The 20,540-nt window shown below is 40.8% G+C and overlaps 1 protein-coding gene across 2 annotated transcripts in view; it reads right to left on the reverse strand.

The window, feature by feature from the left end:
- Window positions 1–20,540, reverse strand: part of PHEX (phosphate regulating endopeptidase X-linked) — a 134,623-nt gene that overhangs the window by 74,649 nt on the left and 39,434 nt on the right. For both annotated transcript variants that reach the window (XM_080377574.1, XM_080377573.1), the window contains exons 7-11: window positions 19,723–19,839; window positions 13,904–13,987; window positions 13,420–13,565; window positions 6,788–6,881; window positions 1,294–1,422 (exon numbers count right to left, since the gene is read on the reverse strand). In XM_080377574.1, coding sequence (XP_080233700.1) covers window positions 1,294–1,422; window positions 6,788–6,881; window positions 13,420–13,565; window positions 13,904–13,987; window positions 19,723–19,839 — 570 coding nt within the window. The remainder of the gene's footprint in view (window positions 1–1,293; window positions 1,423–6,787; window positions 6,882–13,419; window positions 13,566–13,903; window positions 13,988–19,722; window positions 19,840–20,540) is intronic.

Here is a 20,540-nt window from a genome sequence, read left to right on the forward strand (position 1 = left end):
TCCTCATAATTTTCCCTTGCATATACAAACATGAAAAAGTGTCTGCCCCTTCATAAAGTGTACATTTCTTATAGTCTTTCTCTTCCCACTTATCTTGCACAGAGGTGACACTGTGAGTCCCTGAAATATTTTTGCCACTAAACTGCCAAATAGCACAGCACAAGCTCAGTCAATAAGCAGGTGACTGAAAAGCTGGATCTCAAAACGGAAACTCTAGCTGAAGGCAAGTGGCAAAAGAAATGCAGAACCTGAGAGGGAAACACACGTCATAAAGATTTGGATGAGCCAAATCAGAGTGTTGATCTGTCTAAAATGAAGTCCTTCCTTGAGAAAACAGTCGAACTAGATAAAGTCAAACAGACACACACTCAGGCTACTGAGCAAGGGCAGTGCAGGACTATCACAGAGCTGTCATTCTCAGCGCAGGATGCTATTTGATGTTTCCTAAATGGTTGTGCCTCTCCTGCACTAACAACTAAGTTCAATGACTAAATTATCTAATTTTAAGCTGATTATTGTTGGAAAATCAATCGCTGGGAAGTAGATACTGGAAAACCTTATGAGAAAAATATGAACTGAAAATAAGACATAATTTATTGTGAAGGGTAATTAATCATTTGAATATGTTATTAAGAGAAGTGATAACATAGCTATGCTTTAAGTTTTAGAATGAGGATGAACATCCAGCTAAAAGCTGTTCTCTGGACTCAGCAGTGTGGAAGAACACTTCACTTCACCATTGAGCAAAAAAGCTTTGAATCACAAATATAAACTCTCAGTATGTGGCTCTAAGCTTCCCTTAATTTGGGCCAAACATCAGTTGCACTTTTCTTAGACTACAGGTGTAGCACAGACAGCTTCAAAAGGGTAACCCTGAAGCAGAGAGCTCTTGACCAGTCTTAACTAGTCAGTGAAAAGTTTACTATAATGAGTTACACTAGCTATACTAAACTGTTTCTCACCAATACCTCTCACTCTGTTCCTGCACAGCCTGGCTGTCATTATTTATGCAAATCAGTGGTGTTCAACCTGGTTTTGGTCTCACTACGTATTTGTCTGAAGGACTGAAGATGGAAAGAACATGCAGGGCTCGGATGGACAAAAAGGTGACGTTTCTTCAAATTTGTTCCATTTTCTCCTTGTCTTTCCCACCCCCCACCCCCTCCCCCACCCCCAATTAAAGCATTTTCAATAATCTTGTCTCTTTTTAAACTTTGGTCTAACATCAGAGGTAATCTGTGAGGAGGGAGACACTAATTAAAAGTTTATAGACGGAGATCTCAGAGGACTCACCATCTCTTTCTTGTCTTCTTGAAAATGGGCGTTCACAAACATCTTACCCACAACATAAGGGAGCGCGCTTTCAACAAGGTCCACACATTTATCCCACTGAGGCAGCAGAGTTGTGGTTCCATGGATCACCTGTTGGCAGGTGCATGTAGTAGGTCTTAACATCATACTGTTTAAGAAGAACAAGTCTGCATCCACATACAGTATACTCTAAAGCGTATTTGTCAAATAGCTACCAAAAGGAAACAATAATGATACTTTACAGTTATTTCCATTGTCATCAAGTGGTATGACAAATCTTTTGAACGGCACAAAACAGCTGTAAGATTTTAAACTTAGAAACAGTACAATGCTGATGACTTAGAGAGGCTAGGCTTGGAGAGTTAGTTACAGGATGACATTCCCAAGCGCCAGCTTTGGGCTAACCTTGGTAGTCTTTCTGTGTTAAGTGGAGAGACACTTTCCTCTAGAAAATCCCTGCTCTGAGCTATCTTGTGAAAAAATTTCTCTCTCTCCACTGACTAGATGAGAAGCCTAGGGAGATCATCCTCATGAAAATGAGGTCTGTCCTTATGAAACACCACCTACAGAGCCTTCCACTGCCATGAACTTATCTGTGCTAAGGATGTCTACCATTGGTAAGTACACTTCCACACCTTTTTGCCATTTACCTGTCTAGCTACTCTTACCACAGCCTGTGTAAAATAAATAGTTCCCTTCAGTTCCTTTCTCAAACAGTATTTTCAGGAGGAAACAGGTTTGAATCATCAAGAACACTGAACACATGTTTGTACCCCAAAAATCTCACTCCATGTTGTGGTAGAAAGGTGCTGGCAGAACAGTTTGTGCATTTTACTAAATTAATGGTGGTTAAATACATACTTCCAGGCTCTGATGATGTCCCTGCACAACCATACATGAGTTTAAAAAAAGACATAGTCAAGAATGGTCAACACACCAATGAACAAGGCAAAACAGAGCTCAACCACACTGCTACCTTGGTTTCTGTTTCTCGTGGGAAACATGTTGTTACTGTGGGTGCTTACCCAGCTAATGCTACATTTTCTTATCAACGTAGATGTTGATTTTTTTAAAGAAGTGCACACAACAAAACATGAGACAGGTCTATGTAAGCAATGGCAATGCTGATTTAAGAATTTTTTGCTGTTTACAAGGTTCAAAGAGTTCCCTTTCCACTTAAGGAACTTCTTAGGCTTTTCCACAGGGAATAAGAAAAATCCCAGTCCAGTAGCTAACACCTGTCAGATGTGTAAAGGCACAGCACCGCCAATACTGGACCAGATCAGGCAGCATAGGGATTTTGGCCTCTCACATACTATACAGACGTCTTAAGCACTGATCTAGCAGTTTCTAAGCCTCTTCTTTTCCCTGTTCTTCTCTTTTGAGCCCAAGATTTGTTTCTAGCAAAACTAAAGGGTCTGGATTTGTTACTTTCCAACAGGAAACAATTTCATTGGAAAATTCCAGAGTAGCTCAACCCTCAGTTATTGAAGGTCAGATATTTTCCTAGTTCTAAGATTGATTTTCTCCATCATATTGCCTGTAATTAAGCTTAATCAATGACTCATACTTAAATACACCAGTGAATTGCACTTTCAAATGCTTTTTATTAAATACTATGTGCACTAATAGATTTTCAATGACAGAGAGAACACTGCTTCTGTAAAAAAACCACATTAACCAACCACTACATAATAAGGTAATAGTTTCCTAAACAAAGCCAAAATTGAAAACAAACTCCTTTTCCAAATTCTTCAACCTTCATATATAACACAGCACTCAAAAAAAAAAAAAAAAGAAGAGAAATAAAAAGAGAAGAAAATTTCTCTCCAGGGTCCAAGCAAGACCACAACGGAGATTTTCCTGATGCAGGGGAAGAAGGGGAGTCATGGCATTAGTCATCAGAGCTTGAAATTCCTTCTGAAAGCTCTGACTATACATCAGCCACAGAAGGAGTCAGGAGACAGATCTGGCTTTTAGACTGTGGCATATTATTATTATAACATAATAATTACCATTATTTTGAGGGAGGCTTGACTGTAAGGAGGACAGAAAGGCAGCACAGGCTGTGAGACCCATACAAACAGAACTGAGAGGAACAGATTATATCTCGCAGCTGGTTTATTGATATTTATGTTACAACAGCCAACCAGAACTCCCTCAAAATGTTCCTTCTAATGTTAATGTAGCACTCTAAAACACAGTACTCCAGGTAGTAACAGTGACTATAAATAGCAGGTTTCAAGCCCTCCCAGTCAATTCAGAGCTCCACAACACAGTGAACTGATCCGTCCCACAGGTGCCACTGCACATTTGCTAGGACTCAAAGCACCACTGCAGAGAAGCTGCTGATTGTTGCTGATGTGGTAATCAAAGCACTTTCTCTAGAGTCAGCAGGTTTGCCCAATTTCTCAACCTGAAGTTTTCTGAAGTTTCATCATGTCTTTTTCCCCTCTTTTTGCAAAGTGTTTAAGTGTCTTGATGCTAAGATTTCTATGTGTAAGATGTAAAAGCCACCAATAGAAAATGAGAACCTGGTAGGAAAAAAAAAATACTATGCTTATGATGGGTGAGGCTGACTAAATTAAAGAATGAATAAAAGATATGGTCATGCCTTTTTAGTAGTTGTGGGAAAATCACTTTGAGGGGGGAAATTACAGAATACTGGGACCTAACAGAATTTGTAGTATTATAACAACAAGGGTAAAATACAGTTGCCACTTTCAGGACAGTTGGCATGCATGGAATCTACTCCACCATGGTTCCCTGGGCAACGCAACATGCTACCCTAGAGGAGCACTGGAGGGTGATGTGGAGACCCCACAGCCAGGCTCTGCTGTACTCCCTGCAGGGCTGGGAACTTGATGGTAACATGCTGCTGATAAGCTGCATAGCGGCTGTCAGATGAGAAATATGAGAAGATGCCTGTTGCTGAGCCAACAACTGTGGCGAAATTATTTTCCTTAGATGAAACTTGCTCATTATAATCTTGTTATAATACTAACGCACACCTCCATCCCAAAGTTACCCACCTCCAAGGCACGATCACCTCCCACTGAGCATCACTATAGATTTCTTATCAACTATGTTTTTAAATGAAAGCGAAGGAATTTTACACCAATCAATAACGAATGTATGACTAGAGTCACTCAAGCTCCACCTGAGCGTAAAGAAAAGTATTAAAAGTAAATGAATGAGGGGAGAAGTTAGGGAAGACTCCATTATAACTTCTGGGATCAGTTGACGGGCTGAACCTGTCTTCTCCCCCATAGGGACATCTACTGGGTAAGAACTTTGTCTTATGCATGCTAAACAACTAACTCATGCTACCTGTTATTAGTGATTAAGGTTTTGGTTGTATACAGGTTGGTTGTATATAATTTCAAGTTGTTTTTGCAGACAGTCCCTATCACCGGCAATCACGATAAACTTATGATTTTATAATAAAGTGTGTTATTCTGCAAACTGCTAGTGTGAGTCCTTTGTAGACACTAGCAGTTGCCGGCAGTGGGTAGCACATTCAAATAAAGTGGGAAGACCTGCTGACGGGTCCCCCTAATTTTGTTGGCATGTTTCCCTGAACAAGTCAGTCAAGTGGCCCTCTGATCCAGTGGCACTGTTCAGTGAAGGGTCCCTGTAAAGGACGCTGACAGACTGATTGGGCAAAAGGATCTCGACTTTCCTGGGGTGCTGATAGAAAAATCAAACACCCAGGGTTGAGAAAATCTCCCCTGCCTCTTTTCACATGACAGTAGTCATTCAATGTTTTCTTCACCTACCTAGCAAGAGGTTGCTGGGTCCTCTCTATGAACCCAAAGGACCTGTGTGCCCTTGGTCCTCCAGCCTCTGACTGCACAAATCTGTTCACCAAAGCTTTTACCTCAAACTTCATTTCTCATGTCCTTTCTGCTGACTTGTGAAGTCTGTTCCCCTGAGCTATTTAGAGCACTTAACTTTAGCTATTAACTATTAGCTAGTGCTGTTTACTGCGCCTAACTAAGTCCATTTCCAGGTCCCAGGGGCAGATAATGGGAATGAGCTGCTGACTCACTGCCCTTACTGTGCTGTTCTTAAGTTTTCACAACCAATTACACGAAACCCTTGATGACATTGTTAATATGCATTGAATCAACTTGAATTAGATTTCTCCCTAAGCTTCTGCAGAAAGTACCCAGAGAACTGACAGCAGCTAGTCACCATATCAACATGCACAGTATACAAAACCTAAAGTTTCCTTCCAGGATTTTTTCTGGTCACAATATAACTCAATATAACTCAGCATTATGCTGCAGACTGGCTGATGGCTAGCAATAGTCTATTTTGTTTGCCTAGGAAGGAATGTCCCAGGAGGGGACACACTTACAAACTTGTCACTGTGGTTCTGACAGCCAGTTTCTCATTTTTGCACAAAGAAAATGCTGTCTTTAACAAGACTGATTTGAATATGATTTCAGAAGTTTAAGAGACTGTGTTTCCCGTGTAGCTTCCATCAGGCTGTTGGGATGTTATTTTTAGGTATGTGATTAACTCAGAACTATTCCAGTGCTACTCAAGGAAAGACATTATGGATGCTTCAATTAGCTACCTGCATGCCTCACCAGGGAGGACAGAGCACCCACACCTCCTGTACCACATCACTGGTAGCATCATGCAAGCCTCTTGTTGTCATGACACCACCAAACAGCTAACTTTCATAATGACAAACAAAAAGTTCACCATCTAAAGTGGTTTGGAAAAAAGAATATAAAGCACCTTTCAGTTTCAGTTTCATCCTTGGTTTGCTTGAAGAGCCCACAGGATTATCAGGGTGACATTCTATTCAGGGTTCACTTAATCAAATGTGTTTCACATAAATGACTATATTACTTAATAGATAATTAGGTCTGCTCTCATAGCTTGGGGCAGTGACTAACCTCTTCTGGGGCTTCCACAGCCCCAAGCTGGAAGGCACCTGATCTGCTTCTCTGTGGAAATTGCGGGTATATAGATGTGCTAGAGCTCAGGCTGGCACTAGAGCATGAAAGAGGTTTGAGCAAGCTTAGAAAAGCTGAAATCTTAGGCTTTTGTTTTACCAGAGCTATACTCACACATGTGTAAACATTAGGTTTTTTCAAAAGCTTAGATATTGGCCAAACAGGTGTGGCCTCCGGGAATAGCACAGGCCGCAGCCCTGGCATGTAACTCAAAAACTTTCCAGCTTTCAAGTTTCTGCATAAGAAGACTAAGATTTTTTAAAGGGGAGTGGGGTGTCTCAAAACCTCCTTAACATAATCTAAAAGACATTTTGCCTTAGTGTCATATACAAGAATATATATGTCTTAATTTTTTTAGAGGAAGACTCCAACACAAAAAGTCTATTCCAGAAATTTATCCAGCACAGAAAACATTTCTTATTTCAAAGGTGTAAGCAACTATAAGGAAAACCAATAGTGTCAATATTAGTACTGTTGTAAGTCTTATAATAACGCTAACTTACCCGAGAAAATTCCAGCCATCGATACTGAAAACGTCTACTGAGGTTAAACAACCTTGAATAAACCATCCTCCACACCAGATAGTTGGCAAGAGTCCTGTTAAATCAGACATATTTTTTTTATCAGTCATCTAAATGCATATGATGTACCACAAAGCACTCATAGAATTACCCCTACAAACATTTCAACCGAATGGTGAATTTTCACCTTGAAAATTTATGGGTGATGAGCAAATTGATAAATCCCTATTACACAGAAGATTCTGTATGATTGAAGCCAGTTAATATGTAATTGCACCATGATAACCATCTGCTAGGGAATATTTATAATGAGTTCCTCTCCTAGTATGTCATTTTTAGGTAATGCTTTTTTTTAAAAGGCAGTTTTCATTTTCCATAGAAGTGGCAAGAACTGTGTCATAATAACAGTTGCATGAAAGTTCTATCCAGAGATAAGAAAAAACCTAATTTTTCTTTTGTAAATCAAAGTGAATATTCTCTTTCCTCATTAGTAGGGCACATAAACTGTAACTATGAAACAGAATAGGTAACAGTCTATCCCTTATATACTATCATTATCTCATATTTGTATCTTTCATTAGAAGTTATCAATATGCTTTTAAAAGCTCTTTCTACCCACAGAGTTATTAAAGTATTACCACTCTTGTTTTGTCAGATGGATAATTGAAATGCCAAAAAAGAGAAGTCTCAGTAACAAGAACCTCGTAAGAACTGACACTGAGAGATCCAGGAATAACTTGTTTAAAGTTCTTGGGAGACCTGACATCCATGCCCCTTTTCTAAAACTTCAAGCACTCGACTGGAGGATTTATTTAGTCTAGATTGAGCTATCCCCATGCTCAGCAGTAGCTGTATGAGGTAAAGGTGCATTGTGAAATATGTGACTCAACTTCAAACAGCCTCAAAACAAGTCCAAACAATGGCCTACATGTATTATTCTCATCTTGTCCTGAACATGACATCTTTTTCAGGTACAGTCATTGCTCTGAAGCTATGGATATCCACATGTTTGCTCTCCACTGGGATATACATAACATTTTTTGGCAGGCCATAGACTTCTCCATAGGGAGGAAAACTGCTACTTTGCAACCGAACTTACTGTTATGGACTGTCTGAACAACTCCCCCATCTCTAAAAATCCCATTTCAGCAATCTGTCATTGCCACAGATGCGGAGCTGCATAGCTGCTCTACAGTGTCACTCTATTAACTTAAATCACAGACACATTCCATACTGTTCCCTCCTCTGAATCATAACAGGTTATAAACACATTTTGTGAGTGTGGTGTCTTCACAGCAGCATTTGCCTGAGCCGTAACTTGAGTTTTGCCTCTAACCAAGGGTCAGTCCATCCAGACAAGATCTCCAGCTTAAGATACCTTGTTGCTGGAAGCTTACACTCTGGGCCACTCAGATGGGAAGGTGATAAAGAGGTGAGAACGGAGGGGTTTAAGGCAAGCTATAACTACATATTGGCTATTCATGACTGAGCACGTGATAACCCCATAACTCCAGCAGCATGTGCACATCCTGGTGGGACACTACACCAAAAGCAGATGGGTGGCTGTTCACTCTCCAAGGGCTGGCTGAGATGTGCACTGGGAACCACCAGCTGGTGGCCCAGGCACTGCACAGGGCCGCTGGATCTGGCTGTCCCTGCAGGCTGCTCCAGCCGCACTGGAGCTAGCACAAGTGTGCACACCCACATGAACCTGCATGGCAGTTGTGACACACTGGGCAAAGCCTGCTTTATTCAGTTAAATCTGCATATCTGTATAGGTCAGAAATATGGTCAATTCAGTTCACACAGGAAAACCTGAGGGTGCAATCTCAAGCTAACTGTCACCTCAAAGGCCTGACACTCACTAGTCTGCTGCCAGTGGTGGCTTGTAAGGGAAGCAGAGAATTGCTGTGATTTATAAGTCCTGCCTTTTATCCTCATAATCTCTCACACCGGGCGTAATTCCTCTTTTTGTACACAGACATATCATATAGTACACACAATACCCACAGTACTCATAAAACATATCTGAAAAAGCTTTTTAGCATGAATAATGTACATTTATAACATAGTAACATGTTGCAAAAGCCAAAACAGCTAGCTCTGCTTAGATAATCAAACCATTCTGACAGAATGCTTAAGGTCATTAAAAATTCATTCCAACCTATGATATACCAGTAAGTACAGATTTTCCCCTTAACACATTTCTGACAATGTGGAATTTCCTCGTTCAATGACAACTGAAGCACCCTAAAAGATGCTCAGCTCTCATTGGTTTTGTAAATGACTTGAACTCCACAAGCCTCACAGCCATCCACCTCAGGTATTTCAGCAGAGCTGAATACCATACATGTTCCTACAGTAACTACTCTGTGGATCTAAAACAGCATGCAAGTCCTACAGATTAAAAGGTTGAAAGATTTAATTTCAATCAAAAGTCTTTGGTAAAAAAACTCAGCTAAATAGACTGCTATCATAAACCAATTATATGTTACAATTCAGTACTTAATTGACACAAAAAAAATCAGTTCTCCCTTCTGTGTTCTTATTCTTATCTGGTAGTATTTGCCCTTATGTTTGAGTTGGGGAACCTTGTCAAATTGGTTAGTGAATGAAAGATCAAAAATTTGTAAAGAGTGAGCCTCAAAAAGGTGATTTATTCAAAGACACTAGTATCAATGGGAATTCAAAAACTTTTGTATCGGGCGTAAGTAATGAAGGCAGCTGTCACTTTCAGGGAATATCCCACAATTAATGGGGTATGTTTTAAGCTGGGAAGGAAAAGAAGCTGACACATCCTAAAACCAAGTTGTCTCATTAGATTGTAATAATTTGTGACTGTAATCAGACTAGAATCCACTGATGAATACGATGCTGTAAAACAACAGGAAGGTTTCACTTCAAAGCCCAGAGGTGTGTTTATTTGCTGAGGGGGGCAACAGGGGAAAAGGTTGAGAGGTTTTGTTGTTTGTTTGAAGGGCAGTGTTCTTTATTTTGTTTTTCAAAACAAAACAAAATCATATTAGCTGTTTACCTATTTGGGGGATGATCATTTTACCTTTTTGGCTAACTACACAAACTTAAAGCCAATTGGTCATCCTCATTTGGTTTAAAAACTGAGACTTTTTGGTTATTAAATGCCTCTGCTGCATATCTTGAGGTGATTTGCATTCCAATTTCACAAATAATTTCACTGAGGCTCAGAGGAGTTAACCTCTTCACATGGAGCAAAATCCAACACACAAACCATACAAATCCTCTCCGCTCTTTTGAAGAGACCAGAGCATTTGTTGTTGTAACCTTTCAGAAGAGTACAGTACATAGTTCCCTATTTTAACTTCAGAATGACTGTTACAGAAAGAAGTGTAGGCTCATTCTTAACCGATATGACCATTACTGTGATACACACTCCCAGAGGAAGTGGTAGAGTTTGTTTGCTGGAACAGTTAAAATTATAACAGTGCTTATGAATATCTACCAAGGAACTCTCTACCCTGTCTGGGAATAAAGTTGCTGCTCATGTAAAATTCTGTGAGTTTGTAATAGTCCAATCAACAGACATAGTGGCAATTAAAGAGGATAGATTTAATATGAGATAGATTAACAAATTAGTTGACATTTTAGGAAAAAGATCCCTTTCACAGATTTTGAGATCTGCTTGAAATCTTTGTATTCAGAACTGAGAAATGAATCAAATCATAAGTAGTGAAAACCTGCCTGTATTGCTAGAGGCACTAGTTCAAGTCAAATTATTGTAACTTCTCTAATTTTTCTGAGGCAGGCTAAAATCAGGAAGAAGAGTGTCCCCATCCCTCTCTATAAAGAAAATTCCTCTTAGGCTTCAGTAATTACAGAGTACTTCTCTATTAATTGTCCCATACTGCAAAGATCTGGTAAGGTAAGGCAAAGCAAACTAGTTATTCATTCTGACATCCATGAGAATGATAAAGCTGCTTCCTTCAACATCTCCAACAAGGACACAATTTGCTGTATCCTATTTATGGCTCACACATAAAGCCCAGCACACAGGTAACAGAGAAGGGATACAAGGGGCTCCTAACTGGTGCCAGCACCATCCTGTCTCCCCTCTCACAGGGCACAGACATATTGGAGCTCTCATTTATACCACATTTAAATCTCATTTACACCACAGCTACATTTATGTTTTCAACATACACCTCTTCTTCCTGTAATAGATACAAACTCCATTAAAAATTAGTCAGTACACTAAAAACCTGAAGGAATCCCTGAAGACCTCTTATGAAGGTGTGACTTACTTCAGTACTGAACATCTGATGTGACAGGCTAGCTAGCCCACGGCTGATGGAAACTCCTGCGGGCTAGTTACTCAGCTTCTTGGGCAGCTTACTGTGGAGAACCATGCTCATGGGCTGGACTCACAGCAGTGCCCTGGCTTGGGAATTCCAGATAGACCTCCAGATCACACCACTGCACATATTTCAAGCTCCACAAAGTAACCTGATTATATGCAGCAGGGTTGTCAGGTAAGTAACAGCCTTATTCTACTAAATTCACTCTACAACCTGCCAACATGCTATTTTCTGGTAACATTGCTATGTGAATGATTTCACAATTCAAGATTGTTCAGCAGGTTCTCCAAGGGAGCAATTTTTAATAACAGGACTGTGAGTCCATATGACTTGCCACCTCCATCACAGGGAACTGCTCTGTAGCTAGACTTAATTTTTGCTCCATTCTTCCCTCTGCCTGACACAAACTTCATGGAGTACTTGCCAAATCACTGGGGCATGAACCATCTTTTTGTGCCATTTTGAACAGTACCTATACCAGCAGGGAGCTCACCTGGGAAGGGGACACACAAGGCATTGGAATAAAAGTATAATTTAGGGATAAGAAGGTTTGTAACTGGAAAGTATATGAACCCAGTGAAAGTAACTGCTTCTCCAAATGACGAGAAGTTAATTCACATTCTAATCACTGTAGCAAATCCAAAATATGTGAATGCTTTACTAGGAATTTGATTGGTCTAGATATTTACCCAAATTCATCATATTTGATTTAATTTAACCTTTAAAATATCATATGGAGAATGTCAAATGAGATTACCTGAAAGAAAATAGCCTTGTTAAACTTTCAGAGTTCACCCTACAGGGAAATGCTAAGACCTCATTGTTAGGAGTTCGTATTAAGATATTTCCTAATTTTCTTAGGCCAGATAACAAAGTTACTTCTGGAGCAGACTATGACATTTTAAGTAATGAACATTATCATTTAAGAGATAAACATGATCTTTGTTATCATGCAGTTTGGATGGATTTTATGTACAAGAATTTGAAGCCTGCCTAGGTGGAGTTTAGCACTATTTGCCATTTCTAACAGTTTATGATGCAAATTTCTTGGGGTAAGACTGAACAGAAAACGCTTAAGCCATCATGAACTCTAAGATATGCAGTGTGAATATACTGGAAATCAGACGCTGCTTTTGCCCACCTACCCCAGCCTGTGTGGTCAGGAAGCTGGTCTCAAGCTTTGCTGAAGACCAGCATTGCCATTCTTTCTGGTCATTACTCCAGCATCACTCTGCCATGACACCAGGCTGGCTTAACTCTTCTTGAAGACTCAGATTTTCCCTGAATAAGACTCTAATGGAAAAATACTTCAGGCATTTACTACGTCATTACACAATACATCTGTATTTGTACACAGGGAATAACTAATTCTCTGTTGTCTTGCTACATGTGGATCCTCTAAATCACTGCTTTATCCCCACTGATGTAACTAACTTTGAGATACAAAGCATCGACAGTTCAAAATGTCTAGAAGAATTTCTTCAGGAAATTAAGATTGGCGGCACACTAATGACAATTGTCTGAATTTTATAAAGAAAGGAAGTTTGATGATCTGTAGGCAGATCAATCATTTTTATTTTTCTTATTGTCTTATCTATGTGTTATCTTTACAGGTATTATGAATTAATGTAAGCATTCTGTCACTGGTGAGATAGAGCAACAATATAAGACTAATGCTTCTGAATCAATCTTTTTTTCTGAGATATAAATTCAGTTGTGGCTGTATTGTACAATCAGTAAAGAATGATGTTTGGAGACAACAGCCTAACAATATTTTTAAAAAAAGTTCAGCAACACACCTCAGCAGAGAGCAAATTACCAGAGAAATCACTTAGATGTCAACAATGACGTTTCAAAATGGGATGTCATCTTCACATACACTTTTTCATCACACTGCCCAAAGCTATCTGGCTTCCCTATGTGCAAAGCACATCTACTATGTTTAACCTAAGCTACCTGCATTTTACCACTATGGTTTACAGATGTAAAAGATTTCACAAGATACAAGACCCCATACAAGTAAGAGATAATGAAAGTATCTGGAAAGAGCAGCTTTACTGCAACCTGTGTTTTCCATAAAAAAAGAAGTGTTGAAACTGCAAATTCTCCTAGTACACACAAGCTAATATGATATCCTCATTCAGACAAAACCAAACAGACCTTTTGCCTAGAGACTAGAGAGACCTGATTCCAAGAATATCTGAAACACCTGGAAAACCCAGGAAAAGCCCAGCATTTGATGTCCCCTCGTAAGTGTGGATGAAACCGTCATAGGATCCTTACTTTTTCCTTTCATTTTCTAGTATTCTGAATAAATCTTTGAAGTACTGGGGAACACGGACAATCACATTTTCTGAAGGACCTATATCTTTGAGCTCAGGATAGAGTCTGGTGTCAATCACCTTCTTGATGTATCCCAGCCAGTCAAACTGCAATGACAAAAAGAAGGGTGGTTAAAGCATATTATGAAGCAAGATGGTTTATTAACTAAGTTGCACCTTTGAGACTAATGGTTTCAAAGCTTTATTTAAAAGCTTATTAAAAATTTTAAAACTATTGCACTTTGTCATTACACATAATTTCAAACCTCAGTAAAAAAATATATATATATAAATATAAGTAACTATATTTAAAAGAAAATATATTGTAATTGAGTACACACATTCCTAATGATATTCCTTTAACATGCTGCTCTGTGCACTGAAGGCAATTTTAATTATATAGGTCAGAAGTTAAAAGAATAATTTTGCAATTACCCCCAACCAACCTGTGGAATCATGGCACTAAGCTCCGATATGTTCATTTTATTGTACATCACCTCACTTGTTCTATTTTCATATGGAATCATGATCTGGGGGGAAAACAAGCAAACAAAAAAATCAAAACAAGGATTATCTTGCAGGGACCTCCTCTTATATCATTGCTGTCCATCATAATCCCAGTGAAGAAATATCTTATCACCTATTTTCCAAGCATTCATAGCATTAACTTCCTTTTTTGAAGATGGCATTTAAGTAGTAGAAATGGAACACAGTTCATCATCATCTTAACTCATTACTGGGGAATTTAACGAGCTGCATGTCTTCTTTGAAGATATTAGACCAATTTTAGCTCTGATTATACTAAGGAAATGCATGTTGATTCATAAGAGATACAAGCACACCTAGACCATTAATACTTACTCATCCTGTCATGTCAGGTAGAAGCCAGTTCCAAACTGTATGGTTTAAAAGGTCAAATCTGAGATAAGTATGCTGAAGTGCATCTTGTCTCTTGGATTTAAACATGTTCTTGCTATGGCCTGACTAAATTTGAGGGAAGAGCCAGATACACACAAGTTTCTCCTCATTTTATCCCACCATCCTGATTTCCATAGCAGGAAACCTGGGTATATAAACCAGACATGAACTGAAGTATTCTCTAATCAAGCCTCTCATCTGGATGACCAAAGGAGCCAGACATCAGGATCCTCTGTAGTGTCAAAGTCCAAGGACACAGCAAAAGAAATCCTAAATATAAAGCAAGTTCTTTTATAACTGATAGGGGACATTCAGATTCTAAGGTGGCAGTACGGTTCATAATAGAAAAACAAACCAAGTACAAGATATAGCTCAAAATTTTCTCAGTGTTCAAGAGGAACAAGAATTGCCGATGGCAATTCCAGCTCTGCTCTAAGGTAATTCCTACATAACAGGCTGTATGCTGTGCAGTTTAAAGAGGACAGAGATTGACGCCAGACTAACCAGACAGCTGGCAGTTGTCCAACCAAAATTCTCCAGTAAGTGTCTGCGGTTTTACTATTGCTCAAACCACACAGGAAAAAAAAACAAAACACCAACTTTCTTCTCCCTTTCTGCAAATTTTATTTTATCTGACAAATCTTTAAACTCTTCTTGAACCCGTTTGCTCCCTTGGTCTCAAAGTTTTCCCTCTTCCTCCAGTAATTCAAATTTAACTGAAATCTTCCTTGTACACAACAAGCTCTCTTGCAGCATGCTGCTCCCTCCAATATCCAAAGTATCCTCCCTTTATTCTTGCTGTCTCTGCCTGAGCACACAAGTTCTCCATTACATACATTCTCTTACAACAAAAACAGAGGAACACAGGATACAGTAAAAACCTAAGTAGCAAACAGGACTATCTCCTTTGAAATCACAGTAAAATGTTTATATAAATCATTGTGCTCATTAGGGATTATGCAACAATCCATGTCCCTGCACTCATGTCTAATATCTGAATAAATTTTAGGAGGATTATTCATACTAAGAGGAAATTAGGGAACCATAAGCATAACAGTTGCATAACAGTACATGTTACTGACCCTGAAGGCTTTTACATGATCTAAGTCATCTTATATGCCCACTTCACCTGTATACTTTATAGATTTAAACTCTGTAAGGCATTCTTTAAGTAAAGTATTAGAGCTACCAGAAGTAGCGATGCATCTTCTTACCACATAACTAATAACCAGAAGAATCGTTTTCTGTTTTTCAAGTCTGCTGGGTCACAATGAAGTATCTGCTCATTAGTTCATCCACATTGGGTAACTGAAGCTGAATATTGGGCTTTATTTAGAGGTTTGACAAAATTTCATCTTTCAGCAGGGAGATGGAAACACCGAGTTACTACCGTTGTGGATGGCTTTCAGTTTTGCACACACACACCATTGGGAAGCATCACTGCCTTTCCTCCTGTAGACTGCAGCAGCAGAACCCAGAGAAAACTCCTCTGCTGCATCACTTGTCCTGTACACAGGCTTCTGTGTTAGCAGGAGACCCAGCATTTCACAAGGGACAACGTCTTTCTGCGGTGATATGCAAAAATCCTCATGTCAGCTGGCAGTTCCGCAAATCAGTGTCAAGGTTATAGCTCTAACTTTTGCTGGTTTCCCAAGACTGAAGCTAACTTTTCTCTCTGGCTTTAGAAGAAATGGAAACAATAGTGGACTTGCAGCTCCCAGGAGTGGGATTCCTGCAGCAGCCGCACTGAAACAGGGATACAGGGAAACAGAAACATTCCTTCAGCCCGCAACAGTCCTAAAGCATAAATTAAACTCCACAAGGGGGAAAAGAAGTCATCAAGTAAATCAGTCAGAACTGAGCACCAAATTTAAATCTGTTTAGCTTTACTAAATTCAGTTGGACCTCTAAATTAAAACTCATGGAGTTTCTCATCCCCTCTCCCAAGGTGCCCCATGAAAGTAGCTCAGGAGCTAACTGTGGTGCTGTTGTAACAACTGCCCTCTCACTACCAAGCATCAATATCCCATCTAGGTCTTGCACGGCTTTTAGACTGTTCCTCAGAGAACTAGCCGATCTGCTTCTTGAATACATGGTAATGTATTCTCAACATAGCTGCCCAGCAGGGACTCAGATTGTGCCCAATCTCAAAATTACAGTATAATAATTTAAGTTTGAAAATACCTTTAAGATCATTCAGCCCAACCATTAACCTAACACTGACAAGTCCACCACTAAACCATGTCCCTAAGTGCCACATCTGCATGTCTTCTAAATATCTCCAGGGATGGGGACTCAACCACTACCCTGGGCAGCCTGTTCCAATGCTCAACAACCCTTTCTATGGATTAATTTCTCCTAATATTCAATTTAAAAATCCCCTGGTGCAACTTGAGGCCATTTCCTCTTGTTCTGTTGTTTGTTTCTTAGGAGAAAAGACGGAAAACACCCACCTGCCTACAGCCTCCTTTTCACGTAGTTGTAGAAAGCTAGAAGGCCTCCCCTCAGCCTCCTTTTCTCCTGGCTAAACAGCCCCAGTTCCCTCAGCTGATCCTCAGAAGACTTGTGCTCCAGACACTTCACCGCCTCACTGCCCTTCCCTGGACACACTCCAGCACCTCAATGTCTTTCTTGCAGTGAGGGGCCCAAAACTCAACACAGTGTTCAAGGTGCGGCCTCACCTGTGCCACGTACAGGGGGACGATCACTGCCCTGGTCCTGCTGGCCACACTATCTTTGATACAAGCCAGGATGCTGCTGGCCACCTTGGCCACCTGCCGGTTCATGTTCAGCTGGCTGTCGACCAACACCCCCAGATCCTTTTCCACCAGGCAGCTTTCCAGCTACTCTTTCCCAAGCCTGTAGCATTGTGTGGGGCTGTTGTGACCCAAATGCAGGACCCAGCACTGAGCCTTGTTGAAACTCATACCACTGGCCTCAGCCCATCGGTCCAGCCTGCCCAGATCCCTCTGCAGAGCCTTCAAGCCCTCCAGCAGATCAACACTCCTGCCCAGCTTGGTGTCATCTGCAAACCGGCTGAGGGTGCACCCGATCCCCTCACCCATTGATCATTGATGAAGGTATTACAGAGAAGTGACCCCAGTACTGAGCCCTGGGGAACACCATGTATGACCAGCTGCCAACTGGATGTGACTTGATTCACCACCACTCTGGGCCTTGTCATTCAGCCAGTTTTTTATCCAGCAAAGAGTACAGTTATCCAAGCCACGAGCAGGCAGTTTCTCCAGAAGAATGCTGTGGGAAGTGGTGTCAAAGGCTTTACTAAAGGCCAGGCAGACAACATCCACAGCCTTTCCCTCACCCACTAAGCAGGTCACCTTGTCACAGAAGGAGATCAGGACGGTCAGGCAGGACCTGCCTTTCGCAAACCCCTGGTGGCTGGGCCTGATCACCTGGTTTCCCTGTACGTGACATGTGATGGCACTCAAGGTGATCTGCTCCATAACCTTCCCTGGTATTGAGGTCAGGCTGACAGCTCTGTAGTTCCCTGGATCCCCCTTCTGGCCCTACTTGTAGATGGGCGTTATATTTGCCAACTTCCAGTCACCTGGGACCTCCCCGGTTAGCCAGGACTGCTGATAAATGATGGGAAGTGGCTTGACAAGCTCTGGCACCATAAACTTGTGTACATCTAAGTGGGCAGCAGATCACTGACCATTGCCCCTTGGATTGTGGGGGCTTCATTCCACTCCTCGTCCCTGTCTTCCAGCCCGGAGGGATGGGTACCTGGAGAATAACTGGTCCTACTGTTAAAGACTGAGGCAAAGAAGGCATGAAGTACCTCAGCCTTTTCCTCATCCTTTCTCACTATGTTTCCCCCCACATTCAGTAAAAGATGGAGATTCTCCTTAGCCCTCCTTTTGTTACTAATATATTTCTAGAAACGCTTTTTATTGACTCTTGGGCTTTGGCCCTTCTAATTTTCTCCATGTATAACCTCATTATATCCTTGTAGTCCTCCTGAGTGGCCTCCTCCTTCTTCCAAAGGTCATAAACTCCTCTCTTCTGAATTCCAGCCAAAGCTCTCTGTTCAGCCAGGGCAGTATTCTTCCCTGCTAGCTCATTTTTCAGCACATCAGGACAGCCTACTGCTGTGCCTTTAAGATTTCCTTCTTGAAGAATGTTCAGCCTTCATGGACTCCTTTGCTCTTCAGGACTGCGTCCCAGGGGACTCTGTCAACTGGCCAAAGTCTACCATCCAGAAGTCCAAGGTAGCAGTTCTGCTGACTCCCCTCCTTACTTCTCCAAGAATCAAACCCCCTATCATTTTGTGATGACTATGCCCAAAAAGGCCTCCAATCACCCCAAAGTCCTTCTCTGTTTGTGAACAAGAGGTCCAGCAGGGTACCTTCCCTAGTTGGGTCACTCACCAGCTGTATCTGGAAGTTCTCTTACACACACTCCAGGAACTTTTTAGAGTTTCATCTCTGCTGTGTTGTTTTTCCAGCAGACATCTGATAAGTTGAAGTCCCCCACAAGAAGGGCTAGTGATTTTAAGACTTCTCCCAGCTACTTATAGAGTATTTAATTTGCTTCTTCTTCCTGGTTGGGCAGTCTAACAACAGACTCTTACCATGATATCTGCCTTCTTGGCCTTCTTCCTGATTCTTACCCATAAATATTCAGCCCTATCATCACTGTCATCAAGCTCTAGACAGTCAAAACACTCCCTAACATGCAGGACTACTCCACTGCCTCACCTTCCTTCCCTATCCCTTCTGAAGAGTTTATAGCCATCCGTTGCAGCACTCCAGTAGCATGAGTCATCCCACCATGCTTCTGTGACTGCAACTGTACCATAGTTTTCCAGCTGTATTATGGCTTCTGGTGTATTGGTGCAGATAAACTTCAGTTGGGCTATCGATACTGTCACCTTTTTGGCAGGACAAGCCCTAATTACTACATGACCATTCTCAGGCACTTCTGTGGTTATTAACATATCGATAACCCCTGCATCTTTGCAGCCACACAAATCTCCATCCTCTACCTCCACTGAGATGGCAGACCGAAGGGCCTAACTAGCACACCATCCCTCAAACAATCATATGCCACCCCCAGGATTATCTCTAGCGAGCCTCTTTGACATCCTAACAATTTAAAGGACCAAGAATATTTGGTTAAGGTTTTTTCCCCCTGAGAATAAAATAATCAGTTTAACAATTAATTAAGGGAGAAATACTGTTCATCCTTTCTTCATCAGAATCTGTTCCTTCTGCTTCTAAAAAACACTATTGCTAAGGCTGTTAGTACAATGGTTTTCCATTTTGAAAAAGGATTGCACTTTTTTAAATAAAAGCTAGCTTGAATCCCATGTTAGATTACTAACCTCAGCTATTTTAACTTCCAGTCTTAGAACTGACTTCATATCAGATTCAGCTCGTGAGGCGTTTGCACCCAGAAGCACTGCTGTATCAACCATGAACTGCAAAAAGGCATCTCGGTACTGTAAAGAAATAAAAAGAGTGAAATTACCACTGGATTTGCTCTGAAGCACAGCTGCAGCAGTAGATCAGAAATGGCCAGCTATAGCAAGGAATATAATACTTTGTACTTTCATGCCCTAGCAATCAAAGTTGTGCTTTCCTTACCTTGAATGACTGCTGTCATCAAAGAAAAAGGAGAAATAACACCATAAACATACTGTGCATGACAGAGATACCTGCTGTGGTTCACAGAGTATAAATCTCGGGAAACACAAATGACACTTCTGGATTAGACTGGCAACATTTCTAGCTCTTACAATGGGATTTAGACAACACGTATGAGTGTACACCAGCACCAACTCATGCAGTAATCAGTGTAGGACTGAAGAAGTACTTGTATGCAAGTGCAAGCTTAGTGGCTGAGAAGATAGGGAGATAAAGGGACGCTCCGCTTAGCTCTCTTCTCCGTTCCTGACATGGCACTGTAACACATGTACCTGCTACAGTGCTCTGCTCTGCTCTCCACGGGCTATCCTAATAAAGCACATCTTAGTCTCAGTGTGTATACGCCAATTTTAGAAAAATACACTGTATGTAATGATACTGTAGTGATTTATGTGCTACCTCCACCCTAGCATAATCTTTCAGAGATTTTGGAGGGATCAGATTACTCCTCATCAACTCCTACCAGCTCACAGTCCAACAAAAGCAAAAATATATC

Source organism: Falco punctatus (genome assembly GCF_963210335.1).
Source record: "Falco punctatus genome assembly, chromosome: 2".
Classification (NCBI taxonomy): Eukaryota; Metazoa; Chordata; class Aves; order Falconiformes; family Falconidae; genus Falco; species Falco punctatus.